The sequence below is a fragment of the Anoplopoma fimbria genome, chromosome 8, assembly GCF_027596085.1.
Source record: "Anoplopoma fimbria isolate UVic2021 breed Golden Eagle Sablefish chromosome 8, Afim_UVic_2022, whole genome shotgun sequence".
NCBI lineage: Eukaryota > Metazoa > Chordata > Actinopteri > Perciformes > Anoplopomatidae > Anoplopoma > Anoplopoma fimbria.
This window is the reverse complement of record NC_072456.1, coordinates 25,422,531-25,444,076: the sequence shown is the minus strand read 5'-3', so window position 1 is coordinate 25,444,076 and position 21,546 is coordinate 25,422,531. Positions and strand designations below refer to the sequence as shown.

The 21,546-nt window shown below is 42.2% G+C and overlaps 1 protein-coding gene across 1 annotated transcript; it reads left to right on the top strand.

Moving 5' to 3' along the window:
• Nucleotides 1–747: 747 nt before the first annotated feature.
• Nucleotides 748–16,191, top strand: prkaa2 (protein kinase, AMP-activated, alpha 2 catalytic subunit). Its single transcript, XM_054602784.1, has 10 exons — nucleotides 748–875; nucleotides 3,224–3,365; nucleotides 5,430–5,523; nucleotides 6,788–6,932; nucleotides 7,813–7,900; nucleotides 8,856–9,080; nucleotides 9,334–9,496; nucleotides 10,978–11,316; nucleotides 11,402–11,528; nucleotides 12,492–16,191. Exons 1-10 carry the CDS (start codon nucleotides 776–778, stop codon nucleotides 12,740–12,742), a joined length of 1,674 nt encoding a protein of 557 aa, XP_054458759.1. The 5' UTR covers nucleotides 748–775; the 3' UTR covers nucleotides 12,743–16,191.
• Nucleotides 16,192–21,546: the final 5,355 nt, after the last annotated feature.

Genomic DNA, 21,546 nt, shown 5'->3' with positions numbered 1-21,546 from the left:
TCTCTCTCCCCCCTCCTCCTCTCTCTCTCTCCTTCCATTGCTCTCCTCTCTCTCTCTCCCTTCCATTGCTCTCCTCTCTCTCTCCCTCCCTCCTTCCATTGCTCTCCTTCTCTCTCTCTCCTTCCATTGCTCTCCCCCTCTCCTTCTCTCTCTCTCTCCCTTCCATTGCTCTCTCCCTCTCCCCTCCCCCTCCCTCTCTCTCCTTCCATTGCTCTCTCCCCATTGCTCCCTCTCCTCTCTCTCCTTCCATTGCTCTCCTCTCTCTCTCTCTCTCTCCTTCTCCTCTCCCCCTCTCTCTCTCCCTTCCATTGCTCCCCCTCTCCTCCCTCTTCCATTGCTCTCTCTGCCCCTCTCTCTCTCCCTCCTTCCATTGCTCTCTCTCTCTCCCTCCTCCATCCCTCTCTCTCTCTCTCTCCCCTCCATTGCTCTCTCTCTCCCTCTCTCTCTCCTTCCATTGCTCTCTCTCCCCCTCTCTCTCTCTCCCTCCCTCCCTCTCTCTCCTTCCATTGCTCTCCCCTCTCCTCCTCCCTCTCTCTCCCTTCCATTGCTCTCCTCCTCTCCTCCATTGCTCTCTCCCTCTCTCCCTCTCCTCTCTCTCCATTGCTCTCTCTCTCTCTCTCCCATTGCTCTCTCTCTCTCCCTCTCTCTCTGTGACAGTCCCTCCCCTCTCCTCTCTCTCATAGCCCCGCCCCTCCTCTCCTCTCCTCTCCCCCGCCCCTCCCTCACTCACCCCCCTACCGTCTGTTAACGGTCTGTTATCGGTCGTCAGTGGAACATGGCGGAGCGGCAGCAGCCCCGTCTGGAGGGCCGTGTGCGGATCGGGCACTACGTGCTGGGGGACACGCTGGGAGTGGGCACGTTCGGCAAAGTGAAGAGTTAAGTCCTGCTTTCTGTGTCGCAACGGTTTTTAACGTCTTTCAGTTGGGAGCGTAGCCCCGCCCCCCTCCGGCCGTTATTTCACCATTTATGACGTTTTACGTGCTCTGCGTGACCTTGCGTCGTCTGAGGGGAGGAGGAGGAGGGGGGGGGTTAAACCCACCTATTGTCATGGTGACGCGGTCAGAAAAAATGATTTAACCGCGTCACAGCAAGTAACGTAAACCGTTAAAATCTACGCAGGGGGGGGGGGGGGGGGGTTAAGCCCACAGGTAGTCATGGTGACCTGTCGCGTCACAGCAATTAACGTAAACGTCGCTGAAATAGACGTAAAGATTCAGATGATGAATTGGATCGAAGGTTGCTATGACAACGGTGTTACTGATGATAGGGTGCTTCAGGGTGATGCATGAGTGAGATTTAAGTTAAGTTAAGTTAACACAGTTAAATGTGTTTAAAGCTTCATGACTGTTTGTAGCCTAAAGAAAGACATGGTCTCTCTCTCTCCCCTCTCTCCCCCTCTCTCTCCTTCTCTCCTTCAATTGCTCCCTCTCTCTCTCTCTCTCCCTCTCTCTCCTTCAATTGCTCTCTCTCTCTCTCTCTCTCTCTCCTCTCCTCTCTCTCTCTCTCTCCTCTCTCTTCTCTCCCTCTCTCTCTCTCCTTCAATTGCTCTCTCTCCTCTCCTTCAATTGCTCCCTCTCTCTCCCCCCCTCTCTCTCTCCTTCAATTGCTCTCTCTCTCCCCCCCCCTCTCTCCTCTCTCTCTCTCCTCCTCCATTGCTCCCCCCCTCTCTCTCTCTCCCTCCCTCTCTCCTCTCCCTCTCTCTCTTCAATTGCTCTCTCTCTCTCTCTCTCTCTCCTTCTCTCCCTCTCTCTTGCTCCATCTCTCTCTCTCTCCTCAATTGCTCCCCCCCTCTCTCTCCCTTCCAATTGCTCTCTCTCTCTTCAATTGCTCCTCTCTCCCCCTCTCTCTCTCCCTCTCTCTCTCCAATCTCCTCTCCTTCCTTCATTGCTCTCTCTCCTCCTTCCTCTCTCTCTCTCTCTCTCCTCCCTTCTCTCTCTCTCTCTCCTCCTCTCCTCTCTCTCTCCATCCTCCCCTCTCTCTCTCTCCTTCAATTGCTCCCTCCCTCTCTCTCTCCCTCCATCTCTCTCTCTCTCTCTCCTCAATTGCTCCCCTCTCTCTCCCCCCTCTCTCTCTCTCTCCTTCAATTGCTCTCTCTCCCCCTCCTCTCTCTCCCCCCCTCTCTCTCTCTCCCTTCAATTGCTCCCTCTCTCTCCCCTCTCTCTCTCTCTCTCCTTCAATTGCTCTCCTCTCTCTCTCCTCTCTCCCTCTCTCTCCTCAATTGCTCTTGCTCCCTCCTCTCTCTCTCTCCTCCTTCCATCTCTCTCTCTCTCCTTCAATTGCTCTCTCTCTCTCCCTCTCTCTCTCTCCTTCAATTGCTCCCTCTCTCTCTCTCCCTCTTCTTGCTCCCTCTCTCTCTCTCTCAATTGCTCCCCATCTCCCTTCTCTCTCTCTCCTTCCCTCTCTCTCCCCCCTCTCTCTCCCTCTCTCTCTCCTTCAATTGCTCCCTCTCTCTCTCCACCTCCCTCTCTCTCTCTCTCCCCTCAGTAACTTATTATAATAAGTTCCTGTTATGTTGAAACAGTTTGTTTTAAATCTTTAAATAAATATCCTGATTGTGATCGCTGAAAAGAAGAAACACAATCAGCAAAACGGAAACAACACGATAAACAAAAGGAGTTAAAATAGTTACAAGAATCATGAAAACATTTGTTTAATGATAAAGCTTTTAAAAAGTCTCCAGTTTCCATTTTAGGTAACTAAACATAAGAAACACAGCCAGAGGAGACAATAGTTTAAAGTTCTGTGGTAAATTTAAGAGAATAAACTTACACATTTACTAGAAGAATATGGGAAAATTCGCTAAGATTATAAAAGCATAAATGTGAGATAAATAAGACTTAAATGATCTGAGACTAAAGGGGTAAATAAATGAGAAGAAATGACAAATTTACAAGTAGAATACGTGAATATTCTCTGAGATTATAAAGGCATACATTTGAGAGAAATAAAATATAAATTCTCTGAGATTAAAGTAATAAATCTACGAGAAAATGATCTAAAACAATCTCTGAGACTATAAAGGTTGACATTTACAAGAGAGTTCTCTCACAAATGTATGACTTTGTAATCTGAGAGAATATTACATTTTTCTTTTTCCTCTACATTTGCGAGTTATTTTCTCGTAAATGTACCACGTTTTGATCTCAGAAGATTTCCCGGCAAATATACAACTTTAATCTCTAAAACCCTGCTTCTGAAACGTCTGTATTCTTTTGTTTTGCAGTCGGAGAGCACCAGCTGACGGGCCATAAAGTGGCTGTGAAGATCCTGAACAGACAGAGGATCCGCAGCCTGGACGTCGTCGGCAAGATCAAACGAGAGATCCAGAACCTCAAACTGTTCAGACACCCGCACATCATCAAGCTGTGAGTGGAGCACCAGATCAGGCTCTGCTGAATGAGTTGTGATGTTTTGTCTCTTTGCTCTTAAAACTTTCAAATCTTAAAACTCACCTGTTCCTCTCTGCCTTCCCCTAAGGTCTTGGTCATTTAGATTGCTTGTGTTTGGGTGGTTGTTCAGTTTTAATAGATATTCTTAGATTTCATTATGATTAAATTAATTCATTTATTTAAATTCTTATTTTATTTTTTCGTTTGTTTTTTAGCGTTTTATTATTATATTTGATTATTGTGATTGTTCTACCCTGTGCAGCACCTTGAGATTTCTTTGTATTTTAAAGTGTGCTATATAAAAGTGTGCTATATAAATAAAAAACATAACATTTCTTTCTACAATCAACACTTGAAATGATGAAGGCACTTGCAAATGACAAGGTAGTACAAAATGTAAACCATACTTTGGTGTTTCATTTCATTTACCTCTTTACTTAAGATTTCATTCAACGTTTTTTCTTTTTACAAAAAGTACCAAAACACTGGCAACAAGGAAGATCTTGGGTAGATAATAATGAGAATAAATATGAAACAAAATTTCAATCATACCCCCCTAAACTAAAAAGAAATCTGGTTTGAATTGAAATCAAACACTTTTACAAAGCTTGTTTACAAGACGTTTATCTATAGAGGGAACCATAAAGTGCATCTTTGGATGGATGGGAAAAACAACACTGAATGGAAATGCTTTTGACTCTTTCAGTCCATAAAGAATTCATAAACAGTTACTGATTGGTTCATGATACACTCAAACAAACTGCTCCCAAATTTAAACCATTGACCGGACTGAAAACAAATAAAACAAAACCAAAATAAAATCATACAACTAAAACGATATTAAACACAAACAAAACACTTAACATGATCTCGGCGCATTCCACTTTTATTTTTTTTAATTATTATTATTATTATTATTACTAGCGCTGCGCTGTACCGAGCATGCCCACAGGTGGAACACACACTTCTGGTTACATCAAATCTCCAGTTAAGATGATAGAAGTTCCCGTTATTCCCGCCAGACTTAATCCTCGTCCTCATCCAGGTGTCTCGGCTCCTCTTGGTTTATTTTTTTTCTGGTTGACCTTGTGTGTTCCGTCTCTCTCTCTCTCTCTCTCTCTCTCTCTCTCTCTCTCTCTCCTTGTCAGTCCATGTTTCTCTCAACAATCTCCAGTGTTATTTTTAGGCCGGGGTTAGTCCGCTGTAGCACTCTAAGCTATGGCAGATATGTGAGCTCTGTGGAACGCTCTGTCACAAACACATACACTCACAAACAGACGTATGTATTGAAACACACAGTTGGCCTCTATGGACACCGGACTGAGCAGAGCAGGCTGGGGTTGATATATCCACCCTGTTTGTAAAACCAGCATGAAGTGAAGAAGAATAAATGTCGTAACATTTCCCTCAAGTGCTCTCACTGTTTGTATTTCATAGAATATATATATATATTTATTTATTTTCTATGAATATTGGGGCGGCTGTGGCACATGAGGTAGAGCGCTTGTCCCGTAACCACAAAGTCGGTGGTTCAAACCCCTCTACCGGCAACATGCCGAGGTGTCCTTGAGCAAGACACCTAACCCCAAGTTGCTCCCCGGGCGCTTCATTGCAGCCCACTGCTCCTCCGGGATGGGTTAAATGCAGAGAAATAATTTCCCCATTGTGGGACTAATAAAGGCTTAATTATTAAGCCTTTATTAGTCTTTATTTGTCTTTATTTCTCCCGTGATGCGCTACAACTGACTCGACAGGAACGAAGTAGACCGTGAAGAAGTGCAGGATCTCACCAGAGCAACCACTCATGAGATTGGGCCCTGTATTCTAATAAAGCTGACCTTTATGAAAGTAATGCCGACACTCAGAAGCCGTACGTCAGCGCTCAGCCTCGCCTTTCCTGTGTTCTCGTTTATGTATATTGATTCTGTGCATATTTTGAAGTAAACACATTTGGTTTTGGAGATGAGATAAAAAAAAAAAGTTTAGAGTTGTATTATAATTAAGAGTGTTAATTATAATGTACATGTTTTTGTGTTTTAGGTACCAGGTGATCAGTACTCCCACAGACTTCTTCATGGTGATGGAGTATGTGTCTGGAGGGGAGCTGTTTGACTACATCTGCAAACACGGACGGGTAAGACGTTTCATCTGTTAGCTGACTGCTGACGGCGGCTCAGGTTGAATAAACGGTCATGTGTAGTGTGTAGTACTACCTTTTATTAAACACCAATTATGGGATAGTACCTGGCAGGTGTGGTGACTGCCTTAGACTCTGATGTGGGTGTTTCCATCCCTTTGTTATTACATAAACACACTGATAAATGTTACTTTTCTAGGGTAAGTTGTAGGAGCAAGTTTGCCTTTCCATAAGAACATTTTAAATTATTCTCTTACTCTGTATAGATATTAAAATACTGTTATTTAAATTGCAATTATCTTCATTGCTGACATAAATTTTGCACATGTATATTTACTTTTTCCTGCTTTCTTCACTGTTGTAAACTTCCAGGTGATATGATGTATTGTTTCTGAAAACAACCCCACACACCATCGCTGCTCCACCTTTATGTCAATGTTTATTTACACACTGACCTTCAATGCTCACGTGATATTTATGCCTCTCCACCGGGGACAGTCATGACCCGAGGAATTCTGTTTTCGTGTTGTCCGTCCGTCCGTCTTATTTTTTTCAACATCCGGGAGGGAATCCTGAAATCAAATTTTGCACAAAAGTCCACCTGGACTCAAGAATGAACTGATTAGAATTTGGTGTTCAAAGGTCAATGTGACATTTTTTTGTGGCCCTAACTCAAGAATTAATTTCCTAATTATTAGGATCAAGCAACAAAACCACTCAGTTTGGTTTAGGAAAAACAGCCGGGTTGTCATGAACTTATCTGATTAACGACTCACGTTAACGGATTTCAATTCAGAATCAAGTTCTTGAAAGCACAAGATAAAACACAAACTACACAGACATGTGTTCAGTTAATATAAGAAAGCTTTAATTCTATAATGTTGCATTTTCATTATTAAGCTTAAATGCATGCTTTAAGGTATATTAATACCTATGTTGAAAACTCAAAATATAAGGTGACTGAAAATAGCAACCATATTTTTAAAGTTGATGCCTGGTAACCACTTTTAAAGTGCGTGTTGAGCCCTGTTTATAGGATAACATGATGAAGCGATAACATTCTGGATTGCTTGACTGTTTGGCGGAGGCAGACTATATCTCGTGTCTTTCACACATTTCATTTTCATTTTGCTATAATCCTCCTTGAACTTTACCTGAACCCTGAGCCACGACAAACCCCGAACATGATCCGTTCGCTCTACACAAAGACGCCGCGTTATCCACCACAATAAAAGAGAAAAACTCATGTTGTGTCTTTCAGGTGGAGGACACGGAGGCCCGCCGTCTTTTCCAGCAGATCATCTCAGCCGTGGACTACTGCCACAGGCACATGGTGGTCCACAGAGACCTGAAGCCTGAGAACGTCCTGCTGGATGCCAACAAGAACGCCAAGATAGCCGACTTCGGTAGGATCCTCCCCCCTGAGCACGGAGCTACAATTAGAGGATTGGCTTGGCAGAATAATTGTTGTGGGAATTTAAGAAGAGGGAAAACATAACAGAATATGTCCACGGGGGGATGAGAACAACATAAACGGAGAGGTTGAGGCCGAGCTGAGCGGAGATACCAAGAACTTGAGGAAAGTGAACATTTGTTGCAGAGTCATTAGACAAAGCATGATTATACACTTGTAGAAAAGTGTGAAATCACAATCACGCACCTGTTGACCTCATTATTAAAGATAATTCATTCCACACAGAGCACAGTTTGTCGTGGACCGTGGCATGGTTGTTTTTGGTTCAGAGTCTGCGGCTGACGCAATACGACCATGAAAGAGAGAAAACTATTTTGCACAAACACATGAAGGTCCTCGTGCACAGCGGGGCAGCGCTGGGTGGGGAGAAGTCACCTAGCAACGGCCGGGTCTCATATCACGTCTGGCAGGAAGCCTTGAGGCCCGGTGTCATCCGATAGGGAGGGCATAGCAGGTGGTGGAGTAGAGCAGGGGAAGTGTTTTGGCTGAGAGCAGCAGTGAGAGGGAGCGTTCAGGGAACAGGAAGGAAAGATAAAAAAAAGGGAAGGTCAGAGCGTCTGGCGTTTAGCGTTTGAACGAGAGACAGACAGACAGAGAGAGAGAGAGAGAGTGAGTTAGGGAGGCTCATCCAATTAGAAGAGCTTTGTGTTCGGAGCTTAACAGTCTCGGCGGGGAAACGAGGATGAAGATATCAGCGGTGTCCTCGCTGTCTGGGGGTCATGTTCAGTTTGACCAGAGGACCAATAGTGATACTTCAGTTCACAGAGGAGAACAGGAGGGTGTTAATGTGTCTCGTGTCTTTGGGCCAACAGGTCTGTCCAACATGATGTCAGACGGGGAGTTCCTACGGACGAGCTGCGGCTCACCCAACTACGCCGCTCCGGAGGTCATCTCAGGAAGGTGTGCGTGCGGTGGCAGCGATGAATGCGTCGAGAAGACAATCGTTTAATCCCCAGTAGTTATATACGGCTTACAAAGAACAAAACTCCGAGCCAAACCCAACCCCAAAGGAATAAAAGTCCCGTTTATATTCAGCGTTACTCACAGAAACACACTTTGTGTCTGAGGTCTAACTAAAGGTGTCGCATGAACACATGTGCGTAGTATTTTTAAGTCGTGCATTTCTAACAAAGACCGTATAAAAGAAGCAGACGTAGTCACCGTGATGTCACCGTGATGTCACCCATTGGTTTGACCATATCTGGATGAGTGGGTGGAGCTGGTGAGGGATTCCCATTGCTACGACTCTATCCTTATTCGGAGGTCGGCTGTGTAGCGACCTGTCAATCACTGTGTAGCCCCGCCCTAAAGCATCCCCTGCTTTATGGTCTGTTTGACTCTAAATGGAGCATCATTTACTAAATGAACATCATGCTGTGTTGAAGAAGACTTGAAACTAGAGATTGGGACTCACACTAAATAATTACGCCTATAACACAGAACACGAGTACAGTGAGAAATGTAGATCAGGATCCCTGTCTGAAACAGAATCACATCATTTTCAATTTATCCCTCAATTAAACAGACGGTGGATGTCATTGACGGCCCAATGGTGCGTTGCTTTAGATGTTGTGGGTCAGCTTTATCTCCTCTCATTTAATAAAGGATGATCCAGCGTTTCATATTCTAAAGAATCACGGCCGCAACTAAGATACTTCAGGATAATTTTACTCCGTGACAAACCTTCCTAAGCAAAAAATAATAATACTAATATTCTGCTTCACTGCATTTCTTGCCGCATTACCGCTACCTGTAGAATAGTGGATTATGATACAACCTTTGGAAGGAAATGTGTATTGCGTCACCGCCAAAATAAAACTCTGCTGCGTGTCTGGTCTTCTCATCCCTCTGCCAGGCTCTACGCGGGCCCAGAGGTGGACATCTGGAGCAGCGGGGTGATCCTGTACGCGCTGCTGTGCGGCACTCTGCCCTTCGACGACGAGCACGTCCCCACGCTGTTCAAGAAGATCAGAGGAGGCGTCTTCTACATCCCAGAGTACCTGAGCCGCCCCGTGGCCTCGCTGCTCATGTTCATGCTGCAGGTGGACCCTCTGAAGAGAGCCACCATCAAAGACATCAGGTGCTCATTCTGTCGGGGTTTTTTAAATCATTGTGAAGTGTTGTTGTGTCTGATTTCTAGCTCTGTAACGTTAAAGGTCTGAAGTGTCAGCACACAAACAGCCTCCTGTGTTTGACGACAGTTTGACTCCATGCAGCTTTAAATGTCACATACGGTGACATTTTAAGATTCATCTCTGACCCATAACCCCATCAGGTTTGGTTTTTGTAGGTAACAGTAAGAACTGTGACTGATTTATCCTCTGCTCTGTCAGGGAAGACGAGTGGTTCAAGCAGGACCTGCCGGGCTACCTGTTCCCTGAGGACCCCTCATACGACGCTTCGGTCCTGGACGAGGAGGCCGTGAGGGAAGTGTGCGAGAAGTTTGAATGCACCGAGTCAGAGTTTGTGTCCAGCCTTTACAGCGGGGATCCACAGGTACACAAAATAGTGTTACTTTTTTACCACGTTAAGTCACTCAGTTTAGACTAGATTTAAATATATTCTTCTTTCATAAACAATATAGCATGTTGATATTAGTGACAACATTTAGTGACGTCAGTGGCGCCTCGTCATCGTCTTGTCTTAGTGGTGGAAAAGAAGGTTGTTGATGAATATATTTAGTCATGGTTTTTTAAAGAAACTAACTAAACATATTCACATTTTCTTAAGAACCAAATGAGCATTTTCTCTATTTATTAAACTGTGACTGTTATATTAAAGTCAGACGCCACAAGATTATGTTGTTTTATATTTCCGGGTCCATCTCTGGAGTCATAACAATCTGACATTGTTTTAGTTCGTTGGTAAAGTGAAAGAATAAACTGTCTGAATGTTCTCTGAATTGCCCACGTGATTTAGTCGTAGAATACAAGTCATTTAATAACTTTATTAAATGTGGTTATTTTCCTCAGAAGGCTGCCCGGCTCCCTCCTCACTCCCCCGTCTCTCCTCTCAAAACAACAAAATCAAAATTCCCTCCCCAAACATTTCTCCCCCCTTTGTTCCCCAGGCCACGCCCCCTCACACCTGTAGGGAACAGATCAGCTGACTAGATTTAAAGCAACTTTTTAACTTTAAACCCTATGTTGTTAATGCACACACATTCCTCCTCTCACATTTGTGGCAACATTACAGTTTTTGTAGGTTTAATAATCTCAATCTCGGTTCTCAGGTTAGTCCTCAAGGCCCAGACGCACTGTTTTAAAGTACAGCTATTGTTTTAAATCACTAAACAGGCAACAAAAGCATTAAGCTTGATTTAAAATGGGAGAACTTTGTGGAGCTTTGAGAATAAAAAGCTCCAAACGTTTCCTCATCATGATTCCACCTCTGCAGCCACAGTATCTGTTTAAAAAGAGCTTGAATAATTTTTTAGGATTTCTTTCACCAGAGGACTCTATTTTATTAAAAATTCAAAACAATAATAATAATTGTAATACTACTGTCGCTGGTTAAAATACCTAACGTCGCCCTCAGTAATTCACATCAGCTGTCACTATTTGTCCTACATTTAGTTTGTAACTAATGGTAGACCAAATAAAACTTTGTTGTTGTCGGGTGTGTGTTCTCTCTGCTCTGTTGTCAAAGATTGTTTATGAGGGAAGAGAAGCTTCACTCTGTAACGTCTTTGTAAAACAGCGTTTTTTCAGTCCCAAAAACTCCAACAGAGTGTCTTCTATCTAGTGAATCGCATGACCCCAATCTCATGTCATCTAGTTAAACTTTCATTCATATCATATCAATGATTTAAGAGATAAGGTGTTCAGGGAATGTTGACCTTTTCTTAAAGTACTGCTGCCTCTGCGATGCTGTCATTTTTAATCGGATGCCTGCAGTGCGCCACAGGAGCATCAATCAAAACGCCTCCCGGGACCTTTACTCTTCTACTGACTCTCCCTCCTCCCCTCTGCACTCAGGATCAGCTGGCTGTGGCCTATCACCTGATAATAGACAACCGGCGCATCATGACCCAGGCCAGCGAGTTCTACCTGGCCTCCAGCCCCCCCCAGGGCTCCTTCATAGAGGAGGGCATGCCGCTGCCCCCCGGGGTCAAACCCCACCCGGAGAGGATGCCCCCGCTGCTGGCCGACAGCCCCAAGTCCCGCTGTCCTCTGGACGCGCTCAACACCACCCGGCCCAAACCGCTGGCGGTGAAGAAGTCCAAGTGGCACCTCGGGATCAGGAGTCAGAGCCGGCCGTACGACATCATGGCCGAGGTGTACCGCGCCATGAGGCAACTCAGCTTCGACTGGAAGGTAATCTCACACATACAAACATATACATACATACAGGACACACATAAACCGACACACCACCCAGACTGTGTTTATTTTCTTGTAGGTGGTGAACCCGTATCACCTGCGTGTGCGGAGGAAGAACCCAGTGACGGGAACCCTGGTGAAGATGAGCCTGCAGCTGTACCAGGTGGACAGCAGATCCTACCTGCTCGACTTCAAGAGCATCGACGGTTAGTGACCGACTACACCGATTTCACAACGTTTCTAATTAGTGATAATACATACACAAAGGTTTTATTGTGCAAAGCATGTGGCTCTACCTTAGTGTAGGTACAGATATAGTTCTCTTGTCTGAACCAATTTTGTGTCTGAAATCTGCTTTGGTGGAGGTGGAACAGCTGAGTTGGTGTTTTTGTTGATCAGGTGGCAGAGTGCACTTCTGGTCCTTGTTTTAGCATAAACTTGCATTTCTGCGTGGACCACCTCTCTCTAGAAAGAACCTAAAGGCCTTTCACGTATGTTTAGTTGCAGTTCTTCCAGCTACATTTCTTTAATTGACATTGATTGAGAGACACATGTAGGTATCCATGTGCTTTTCTACACGCAAGCCTGTTTTTTGCCTTTTCCAAACAGATTAAAAATGTATATGATTCCAGTAATCAGGAGTACAGGTAGACATGCAAAAATAAAGATTGTAATTCAACAGAATAGAAACTATTAAAGGTGCTTAATTAAAAACTTAATAAAAAAAGAATGCATTAATATAGCAGAAAACAAGTCTTTGTTATGTGAAGATATAGTGGATCAGTGGCTTTTAGTGCATGTTAGCATTCCCCACTGGCTAGCTAATCTCCTAATGCTCTGCACTGCACTTATTCTGCAGTTACAGCTGATAATGGCGTCCCGACCATCGCTGTGGAAGAGTAGGCCCACAATCCAGTTCTGTTCAGTTAGCTCTGTCAGCACTGTTGGGTCTGTTAGCACCGTTAGCTGCTAGCTGCTAGCCGCTGCCTTGTGGAGGCAATCCATCAATCATATAGATGCTCTGAATTTGGAGTTTAGCACCGTTACTTAATACATATATTTTGAATTTGTTTTGGTGGTGGCACAATTCTTAAATAATCATAGATAAATCTCGAAAAACATTCTGAAACATGCTGATGCTTCTACCCCTCTTCTACCCCCCCCAACAGATGACATCATGGAGGCGGCGGGCTTTAAATCGGGTTCGTCCACCCCTCAGAGGTCGGGCTCCACGGCCGGCCTCCACAGGCCCAGACTGAGCATCGACTCGGCGAGCCAGGCGATCGACTTCCCCGTGCTCAGCTCCTCCCTCCCGGGGTCTCTGTCCGGCAGCTCCCCTCTGCTCACCCCCCGTCAGGGATCACACACCATGGACTTCTTTGAAATGTGCGCCAGTCTGATCACCACTCTGGCGCGCTGAGACCGCCGCCGTAACCCTGGACGAAGGGAGCGTAGATGCTCGGAGTGACTTCCTCTCTCTGTCTCCTCTCCAAAGCCCGTCACCTCAGATTAAAGGAGACAGAGACAGGAGTCCTTTTTCTCAGAAAGTCAGATCACTCGCTTCTTGTTTTTTCTTATTCGGACACAGTTTTTGCGTCAGAGTCTTGGGAGCTTTAAACATCGGGCCACAGCTTCTGAAAACTGATCCTGGGACTGGAATCTGTGAACCAGTGAGAGGCCGGTGAAGTGTCAGCCAAAGGTCAAGTTCACCGTCACTCCTCCCGCAAATACCCTCAATCTATTATCAACTGCTGAAATGTCATCACCTGCCATAACACTTTCCGCTGCGGGACCCTGCTGAGTTTACCCCCAGACACTGATCGGAGGTCAGTTCTGCTTCTTGTCTTATATTTTGAAGACATTAACCCTGTGTTCTGAGGGAACGTCACATGTAATAATGTAAAGTATATGGTTTGTAAAGAAACAGCTTTTTGTTATCCCATGTATATTATATTTATATTAATGTGACGTAGCAAAAAGGGGTGACTGACGTATACCAAAAAAACAGACTTTATACACCATGAAGAAGATTATTATTTAGATATCAGATCCATATTTATTTTTTAGAGATTGTTTTTCTAGACACTGTAGTTCTATTATTTAAGCACTGCATCGTAGATAGATCGTAGAAGATGATTGGACCTAGAGGCAGCGGGTTAGCCGGGCGATAACTCTGCACGGTACCGACTGCGTCCTGTGTGGAGGCCCAGATACACAACATCTCACGTGACGTTCCACAAACACCATTTATTATCTTTGTTTGTGTCACAGCAAACGGACTGGATCGGTGTGTTTCAAAGAGACTGTGCATGCGCGACAATCATATCTCTGCTGATTCTTTTCCATCATTTTAAACATTCAGTAGCTGTCATAAATATGCAAAACACACACAAACATAGTCAAAAACAAATAAGAAATTGAGCGACTGCTAATATTCTGCTCATTCATGCATGTACAGAATGTCATTTAAAGAAAAGGTATGCAGGCCTGTGATATCAGATGTCTGTCAGTCTGTCACAGTTTTTAGGGCTACAATTATTAACATTATTTCTGTTTAACGCTATTTAAAATGAGAAAAATGTGCAAATGTGAATTTACAGCCCAACGTGAGGTCATGAATTTGATTTCTTCTTTGAGCGAAAGTTTATTTCACTTCATAAATGACTCCGAAAGTCAATTTTCAACCGACGCTAGCACTCACATTAGCAGTAATTGACTTGATTAGTGTGTCTGTGATGGGTAGATAATGAGGGTGTTTATGATAATCCATGTGAGGTGGTGTGTATCAGCTGCAGGGACAGAAACAAGCCACAGAAACCTTCCTCCAGTTGCCTTAAAGAATGCAACGCAGCAATGCTGTGCATGTGTCTATGGAGAGAGTGTGTGTGTGTGTGTGTGTGTGTGTATGTGTGTGTGTGTGTGTGTGTGTGTGTGTGTGTATGTGTGTGTGTGTGTGTGTGTGTGTGTGGTGGAGATCAGATGGGTGGAGCGTGTCACATGACAAATCACGATACTTTGTGTGTGTTTCTTCTCTTTAGCTGTTTGTTTGTTTGTTCCGTCTAAACTGTAGAACTCACTTCCTGTTTTCTCGCATCACAGGTTCTATAAATGTTCTGCATCGTCTTGTCGGGTCGTTCTGTGGCAGATTTGTGCATCGCTGTTGTCGTAGAGTATTTCTTCAGACTTCTCTTTGTTCGGGAGAAAGCTGGTGCTCAGATGAATCCTCCCGTGCGTCTTCTCTTTGGGTTTTGTTGTTTTGATGGAGATCACTGGACTGTTTCCTTTCTCCTGCGTCTCCAGTGAAACAGGTTGGAGTGGTAGTAGTACGTACTCTGCTTTAGACTGCTGTCGCTAATGGGGAAACCCAAACATGGTCATTATTTAAAATATTCAATTTTCTTTATTTTTATTATCTCTGCCAGGCGTATAACCTTGCGTATACTCAGCATGTACAAAGGCATTATGTGCAACGTGCTGTTTGTCGTAGTATTCTCCCCAAAAAACGCCATCAGAGAGTACAGACAAAGTATTTTGTGAAAGAAGCAAGAAGTGAACCACGACATAAACCTAACGAAGAGGAATTGTATTTAACTTTATTAACATCTAATTTAATAGGACTATTTCATACGAGCCCTGTAAAGAAAGAAGTCAGTAATTAAATGTATTCAAACAAAAGTTATAAAATCCTGTAATTAATTAGATTTGGCTGGTAAAATAATTACTCAAAAATAGATTTTTTTTTAAGACCGTCTAAAACAAATGGACAGTCTTCAGACATGTTAATGGTGCTTTTATCAGTAAACTATTTGCTAAAGTCACATCTGAAAAGCTCAGAGTAAACACCTTATTACATAAATATCTGAAATGAGCTTTTCTTGAAGAATGAGACACACCTGACAGAACATTTGAACTCTTCCTAGTAATTACATCTTATCCATCATTGTTATATCCACAGGCTTGAGGCACGTGATTGGCCGAAGGGAAAGGAGGCGGAGATTTGTAATAAAACTGTCATGAAAAGTGACATTTTTATTTTAAGAGTTATGGACTTACATTGCAGAATAACAGGGAGAGTTTGGCCATGTTGGAGGTTTGCACACATCCCGTCTGGACTACGACTATTCAAACAGAAACAGTGTTTATGTTCAGGTACTATCATTTCATGCAGAAGGAGGTTGTAGGTTCTTATCATCTGCAACAAGTTTGAGTCCTTTTTTTTTTTTTGCCTTATGGGAGCATTGTGAAGCCACGTTCTCCGTTCCTCTGCTGAATCCCTTTATTATGCGTGTTCTGTCGCTACGTCATGTGTAGCGTTGCCTTTTTCTCCGTCTGTACATCACGTAAAAACACCTCTAAATAAACGTTTACGTCTCCGTGCTGCCAGAAACAAGCCACCGCACACGCAGCCTCTAGATCACACTTCATCAAGGACCGCCCCGCTATGCATCCAGGTCCCGGGGTCCTGATATAACCAGTACTTACTGTCATGATGTACTGCTTGTACTAGTACAGCTGTATGCAACTACCAGTGGCATGTTGGTAAACTCTCCTCTGTGTTTAGAGCTGGAAACACTCTTTAAATACAGACTTTAACGTGTTGTACCAAAGTGAGTATAAACACTCTGTTTATCTGCGGTGGGGTTCCTGTGATCAGTGTCACCGTAAATACCCCAGTGTGTGTTGTGTGTGTGTGTTGTATGTGTGTGTGTGTGTGTGTGTGTGTGTGTGTGAATGTGACGTTGTGTTTCAGCTGTCTCTGTCTGATTTGGGGTTGGGATTATTCTTGTTATGCACTGCATGATATTGCTGTTATGATTTGCACTTTAATGAGTATTTATTGAAAAACAATAAACAGACATTTAAAAGGACAAGATGTCTCAAAGGCTTTGTCAGTGTGTCACACACACACACACACACACACACACACACACACACACACACACACACACACACACACACACACACACATATCCCCCCTCGGATGTCAACAACAGTATTTTTTTGCATAAAAGTGACCTCAGGTGATCGTCAACTCTTCTTTGTCTTCCTGTAACACTTTTTATTCATCAGCTTGAGGGGAAAAGTCGTAGAAGAAAAGGCGGCATATAAAAAGTGACGGATAAAACGCTGCATAAAAAATTTAGGAAAGAAAATAAAAGTTTATGGATGATGCTTTCCTCCAGACGGAGCAACTAAGACCAATCAGAGCAACTTTTACCAGCAGAACCTTACGTTTTACATTTTAGATTACGCTCCGTGTTGTTGTTTATTGTTCGGCATATACATAACATGACGGTAGTAGTTACATAAGCACTTCAATAAGCTCTAATGATGTTAAACAAAATAATGAGGGTAAATAAAAGTAGAAAATATACAAAAACACAATAATACAAACACTTGAAAAAAACACTAAATGTTGAAGGTCTAACAATGTTAATCAGAATCCTATAGATGTGTAGTATGAAATTAATGAAAATAGATCACATCTCTTGTAGGTCAGAGGTCTATTAAAGGGCCAGTGTGTAGGATTTCGAGGGATCTATTAGCAGAGATTGAATATAATATTCATAACAATGTTTTCATGAGTTTATAATCACCTGAAACTAAGAATTGTTTTATTTTTGTGATCTTAGAATGAGCCCTTTATATCTAAATAGGGAGCAGATTCTCTTCAGTGAGTCCGCCATGTTGAACCGCCATGTTTCTACAGAAGCCCAGAACGGACAAACTAAACAACGGCTCTAGAGAAAGACATTCAAGTTTTGTATATAAGAAGTAGTCACTGGGACTTCCCCATTGGTCTGTTGATTGCCTTTTTGAAGCCTCAAGTTTGGCATTTTGACCGTCGCCATCTTGGTTTCTTGCAACCAGAAGTAACACGAGAGGGTGGAGCTAGGAGAACAATTAACTTTAATGAATTTAAAACAAACTGTGAAGGCATGAAAGTTCTATGATGATAACACGGACAACTCCCGGACTGGACAACGCCATGCTAACGGCCTGTCAATCACTGTGTAGCCCCGCCCCTAAAGCATACCCTGCTTTATGGTCTGTTTGACTCTAAATGGAGCATCATTTACTAAATGAACATCATGCTGTATTGAAGAAGACTTGAAACTAGAGATTGAGACCATAAACTCATGTTTACAATGTTTACTGAGGGAATAAATCAAGAGAGAAGTAGAGTCATTTTCTCATAGACTTCTATACAACCAGAGGAGTCGCCCCCTGCTGGACACTAGAGAGAATGCAAGTTTAAGACACTTCAGCATTGGCTTCACTTTTCAGAAATGCAGGTTACCGCCTGGTTACCTAAACGTCACAGTAGTTCTCCAACATACTTGAGCGTCTGCTAAATGACTGTAATGTAATGTAATGTAATGAGAAGGGAGGGGGGTTTTCTGTTGGTTGCAATCTACAACCTCACCACTAGATGTCACTAAATCCTACACACTGCCCCTTTAAGTCTTTGTTCATTTGTAAGTTTATCAGCTATATTGCTATTTACTCCTTTGCTACCAACACTGTAATCTGGTAACAAGTGTATAGGACACAAACTGAGGATCATTAAGAACAACCTGGCAGAAAAGAAAAACATTAATAACGAGGAAAACATGGATGAAAATGATAAGTAAACAAGTCTCCCTGTGTTGTGTTTTGGCTGCGTATTTTCTCAGGATGGTGCTCAAACCTGAAAAATCCCCTGGTCTGACGAAAAAATCCACATTTTCCATTGTTCTCCCCTTATTTCCACCACTTTAAATATATGTCTGGTACTTTCACATGAAGTGTGAACATGTCTGAGTCTGCAACGGTTTGTAAGTCCTTTCCTTGGATCAGCAGTTCACCTTGGTCCACGGTTCAAAGTCACTCAGAGCCACCAGGAAAAATGTCCTTCTCTGGTTTCTCAACAAGTGCTTCAGAAAAAAAAAAAGAGTTCAAATGTCTGAGACGGTCATCTTGCTCCTCCTCTTCATCGTCTTACTGATCCACAAACCCAGTCACCAGGTAAATAAGGTCATAGTGAAGAAGGTGAAGTGACTGTCACAGTATTTAGGTGACTGAGACGGGTCACAGTGTGAAGAACAACAACAAAGACAAATCCTGTCTCCTCTGCCTGGTGGCTTTTGTCCGGCTGTTACAAACAGAAGAAAACATCATGTCAGTATGTTGTTTTGTAAATTGTTTTCAATGAGAATTAAGCATTTTGCGCGCTGCTTTTGCATTGAACAAAATTGTGTTTTAATAATAAAGACGATATCCTTTATGATAAACTAAACTAAAACTATATTGCCTGGTTTAAAGTAAAATAAAGTAAAGTAAATTAAAGCAAAAAATAAATAAATTAATTAAAAGTAAATAAATGCAATTAAATTAAACTAAATTAAATGAATAGATAAAAACATAAATTAATTTCAGCTCTAGTTTTAGCTATAACATATTACAGAAAAAAGAAGACTGCATGAATTTACAATCATCTCTCTTGACATTGAACCACAGAAACTAAAAAGAATATGCAGCAATTGTCTAAAGTAATGCAAAAATTAAACATTATGGTCATTTCTACACTATTCTCCAAACAATGTATTTAGTATAAAACTTTATACCATTTTCTAACAAAAATAAACATAAACTAAATATTAAAAAAACAAAACTTTCTAAAAAACTAAAACTACAATAAAACCAGCAAACACACTCTGAAAACTAACTAAAACTAAACTAGAATCAGAAAGTAAAAACTAAATTAAAACATGAGCTTATTAAGAATTATAACTATTAAAACCTTGGTGACGCAGTACAGAGAGTTTAATCTTACTTTGTTTCAGGATAATTACTCCACGGAGAAGTCGGCATACAGGTCAGGAGGAGGTAAAATAACCATATCAGTGAGATCAAAATCCATTTCCTGTGTTGAACCAGCTTCAGGCCTGTGGAACAAAAGAAATCACATTTGAAAATAACTCCACCTCCAGGGATGTAGGTGCTGCCATGTTGTTCACAAAGAAGGGTGACCTCGTTCTGACCAGGAACATGCCACTGTTGATAAATGTCTCCAAAAAAGAAAATGTTCATGCTCAGCAACCCGTTCCAGGCAGAAAAGCAAGGAAACTTTTCCGTCTTCAGGTCGCACAATATGTTCTACATTTTCCTCTGTGTGCGTGTGTGTGTGTGTGTGTGTGTGTGTGTGTGTGTGTGTGTGTGTGTGTGTGTGTGTGTGTGTGTGTGTGTGTGTGTGTGTGTGTGTGTGTGTGTGTGTGTGTGTCTTTTATAACCCTACTCACATGGGAACTTCTTCCTCCTCCTCAGGCACAGGACCTGAGATGTAAACAAAGTATTTTAGTTTTTATGTTTTAAAAATCCATTTATCAAACACATCGAATGTTGGCTGAATAAATACATTTTTCAATGATTTAACTAATAATATTAAATATTCGCAATCAACTTTAGAAAATGGAATGATCATGTTTCACTAAATGATATTATATATATATTATATAACAAATATTGTGTGTTACAAAACAAGACTTCTATAAAGTTTTTCTGTATTTTACGATCAGGGATTTTCTCAGGTGTCGCTTACTTGTCTCTGGTTCAGTGTTGCTGTAAAAAAAGAAAGAAAGGCAAACATTAAACCTAATTCCTGTGTTTGTGTGTGTGTGTGTGTGTGTGTGTGTGTGTGTGTGTGTGTGTGTGTGTGTGTGTGTGTGTGTGTGTGTTATGTGTGTGTTTTATAACCCTACTCACGTGGGAATTTCTTCCTCATTCTCCAGAACAGGACCTGCAAAACAAACAAGCATTTAGTTTTTAAAATGTATTTATCAGACACATCAAATGTTTTATAACAGGATATGGATGGATGAATTGCTTTTTCAGAGATTGAACTTAAACTATTAAGTATTCACAAACAACTTTACATTACATTACATTACATTACAGTCATTTAGCAGACGCTTTTATCCAAAGCGACTTACAGGAAGTGTATTCAACATAGGTATTCAGTTTATTTCACTTTAGAATGTGGAAATATCAAATATTGTGTGTTTCAATACAAGGATTTTCTCAGCTGTTGCTTACTTGTCTCTGGTTCAGTGCCGCTGTAAAAGAGAAGGAAAGGCAAACATTAAAACCTCATTCCTGTGTTCATGTGTGTGTGTGTGTGTGTGTGTGTGTGTGTGTGTGTGTGTGTGTGTGTGTGTGTGTGTGTGTGTGTGTGTGTGTGTGTGTGTGTGTGTGTGTATATGTGTGTGTTTTATAACCCTACTCACATGGGAATTTCTTCCTCATTCTCCAGAACAGGACCTGAAAAACAAACAGAGTATTATGAGCATTTAGTTTTAAAAATGTATTTATCAGACACATCAAATGTTTTATAACAGGATATGGATGGATGAATGTCTTTTTCAGTGATTGAACTTAAACTATTAAGTATTCACAAACAACTTTAGAATGTGGAAATATCAAATATTGTGTGTTTCAATACAAGGATTTTCTCAGCTGTTGCTTACTTGTCTCTGGTTCAGTGCCGCTGTAAAAGAGAAGGAAAGGCAAACATTAAAACCTCATTCCTGTGTTCATGTGTGTGTGTGTGTGTGTGTGTGTGTGTGTGTGTGTGTGTGTGTGTGTGTGTGTGTGTGTGTGTGTGTGTGTGTGTGCAGCAGGTGCACAGGTGTGTGTGCATCACGCCTACCTGGCAGCTGGCTCCTCAGGTTTTGGTGAGTGGAAAAATGTGGCCAACTTCTGAAGTGCTTCATGTCTTGATCTGATAAAAAGACAAATACAAAATGAACTGCATATACACACTCTGCTTATATGTGTGTGTTTGTCTGTTTATGTGTGTGTGTTTGTGGGAGAGAAACAGGTGAACTCACTGGACTTCAGGGCCCTCTGCGCTGATGTCACTCCGACTGTGAACGTGGTTTACGCTCAGGTCTTTGTTTCCTGAAACAAATGAATAAAAAAAAGGCCAGATTAATAAAACAAACTTTCTCTTTCACACAGTCAGCGTTACTGAAGCCATAAAACCTTGATCGCCATCGCACACTTTAAAAGGTAACATCTTCCTGTTTACATAAGAAAACCTGCTCATCTTCTCATTAGGAAGTGAGTCGGCATTTAAAGAATGCAAACAGCGCTGAGAGGTCACAACTGGAAAGTATCCTGATTCCAGATGCTTTAAACTGGTTTGACCTGGCTGCCATTTGTTAATTTTAATTTGTTAAAAAG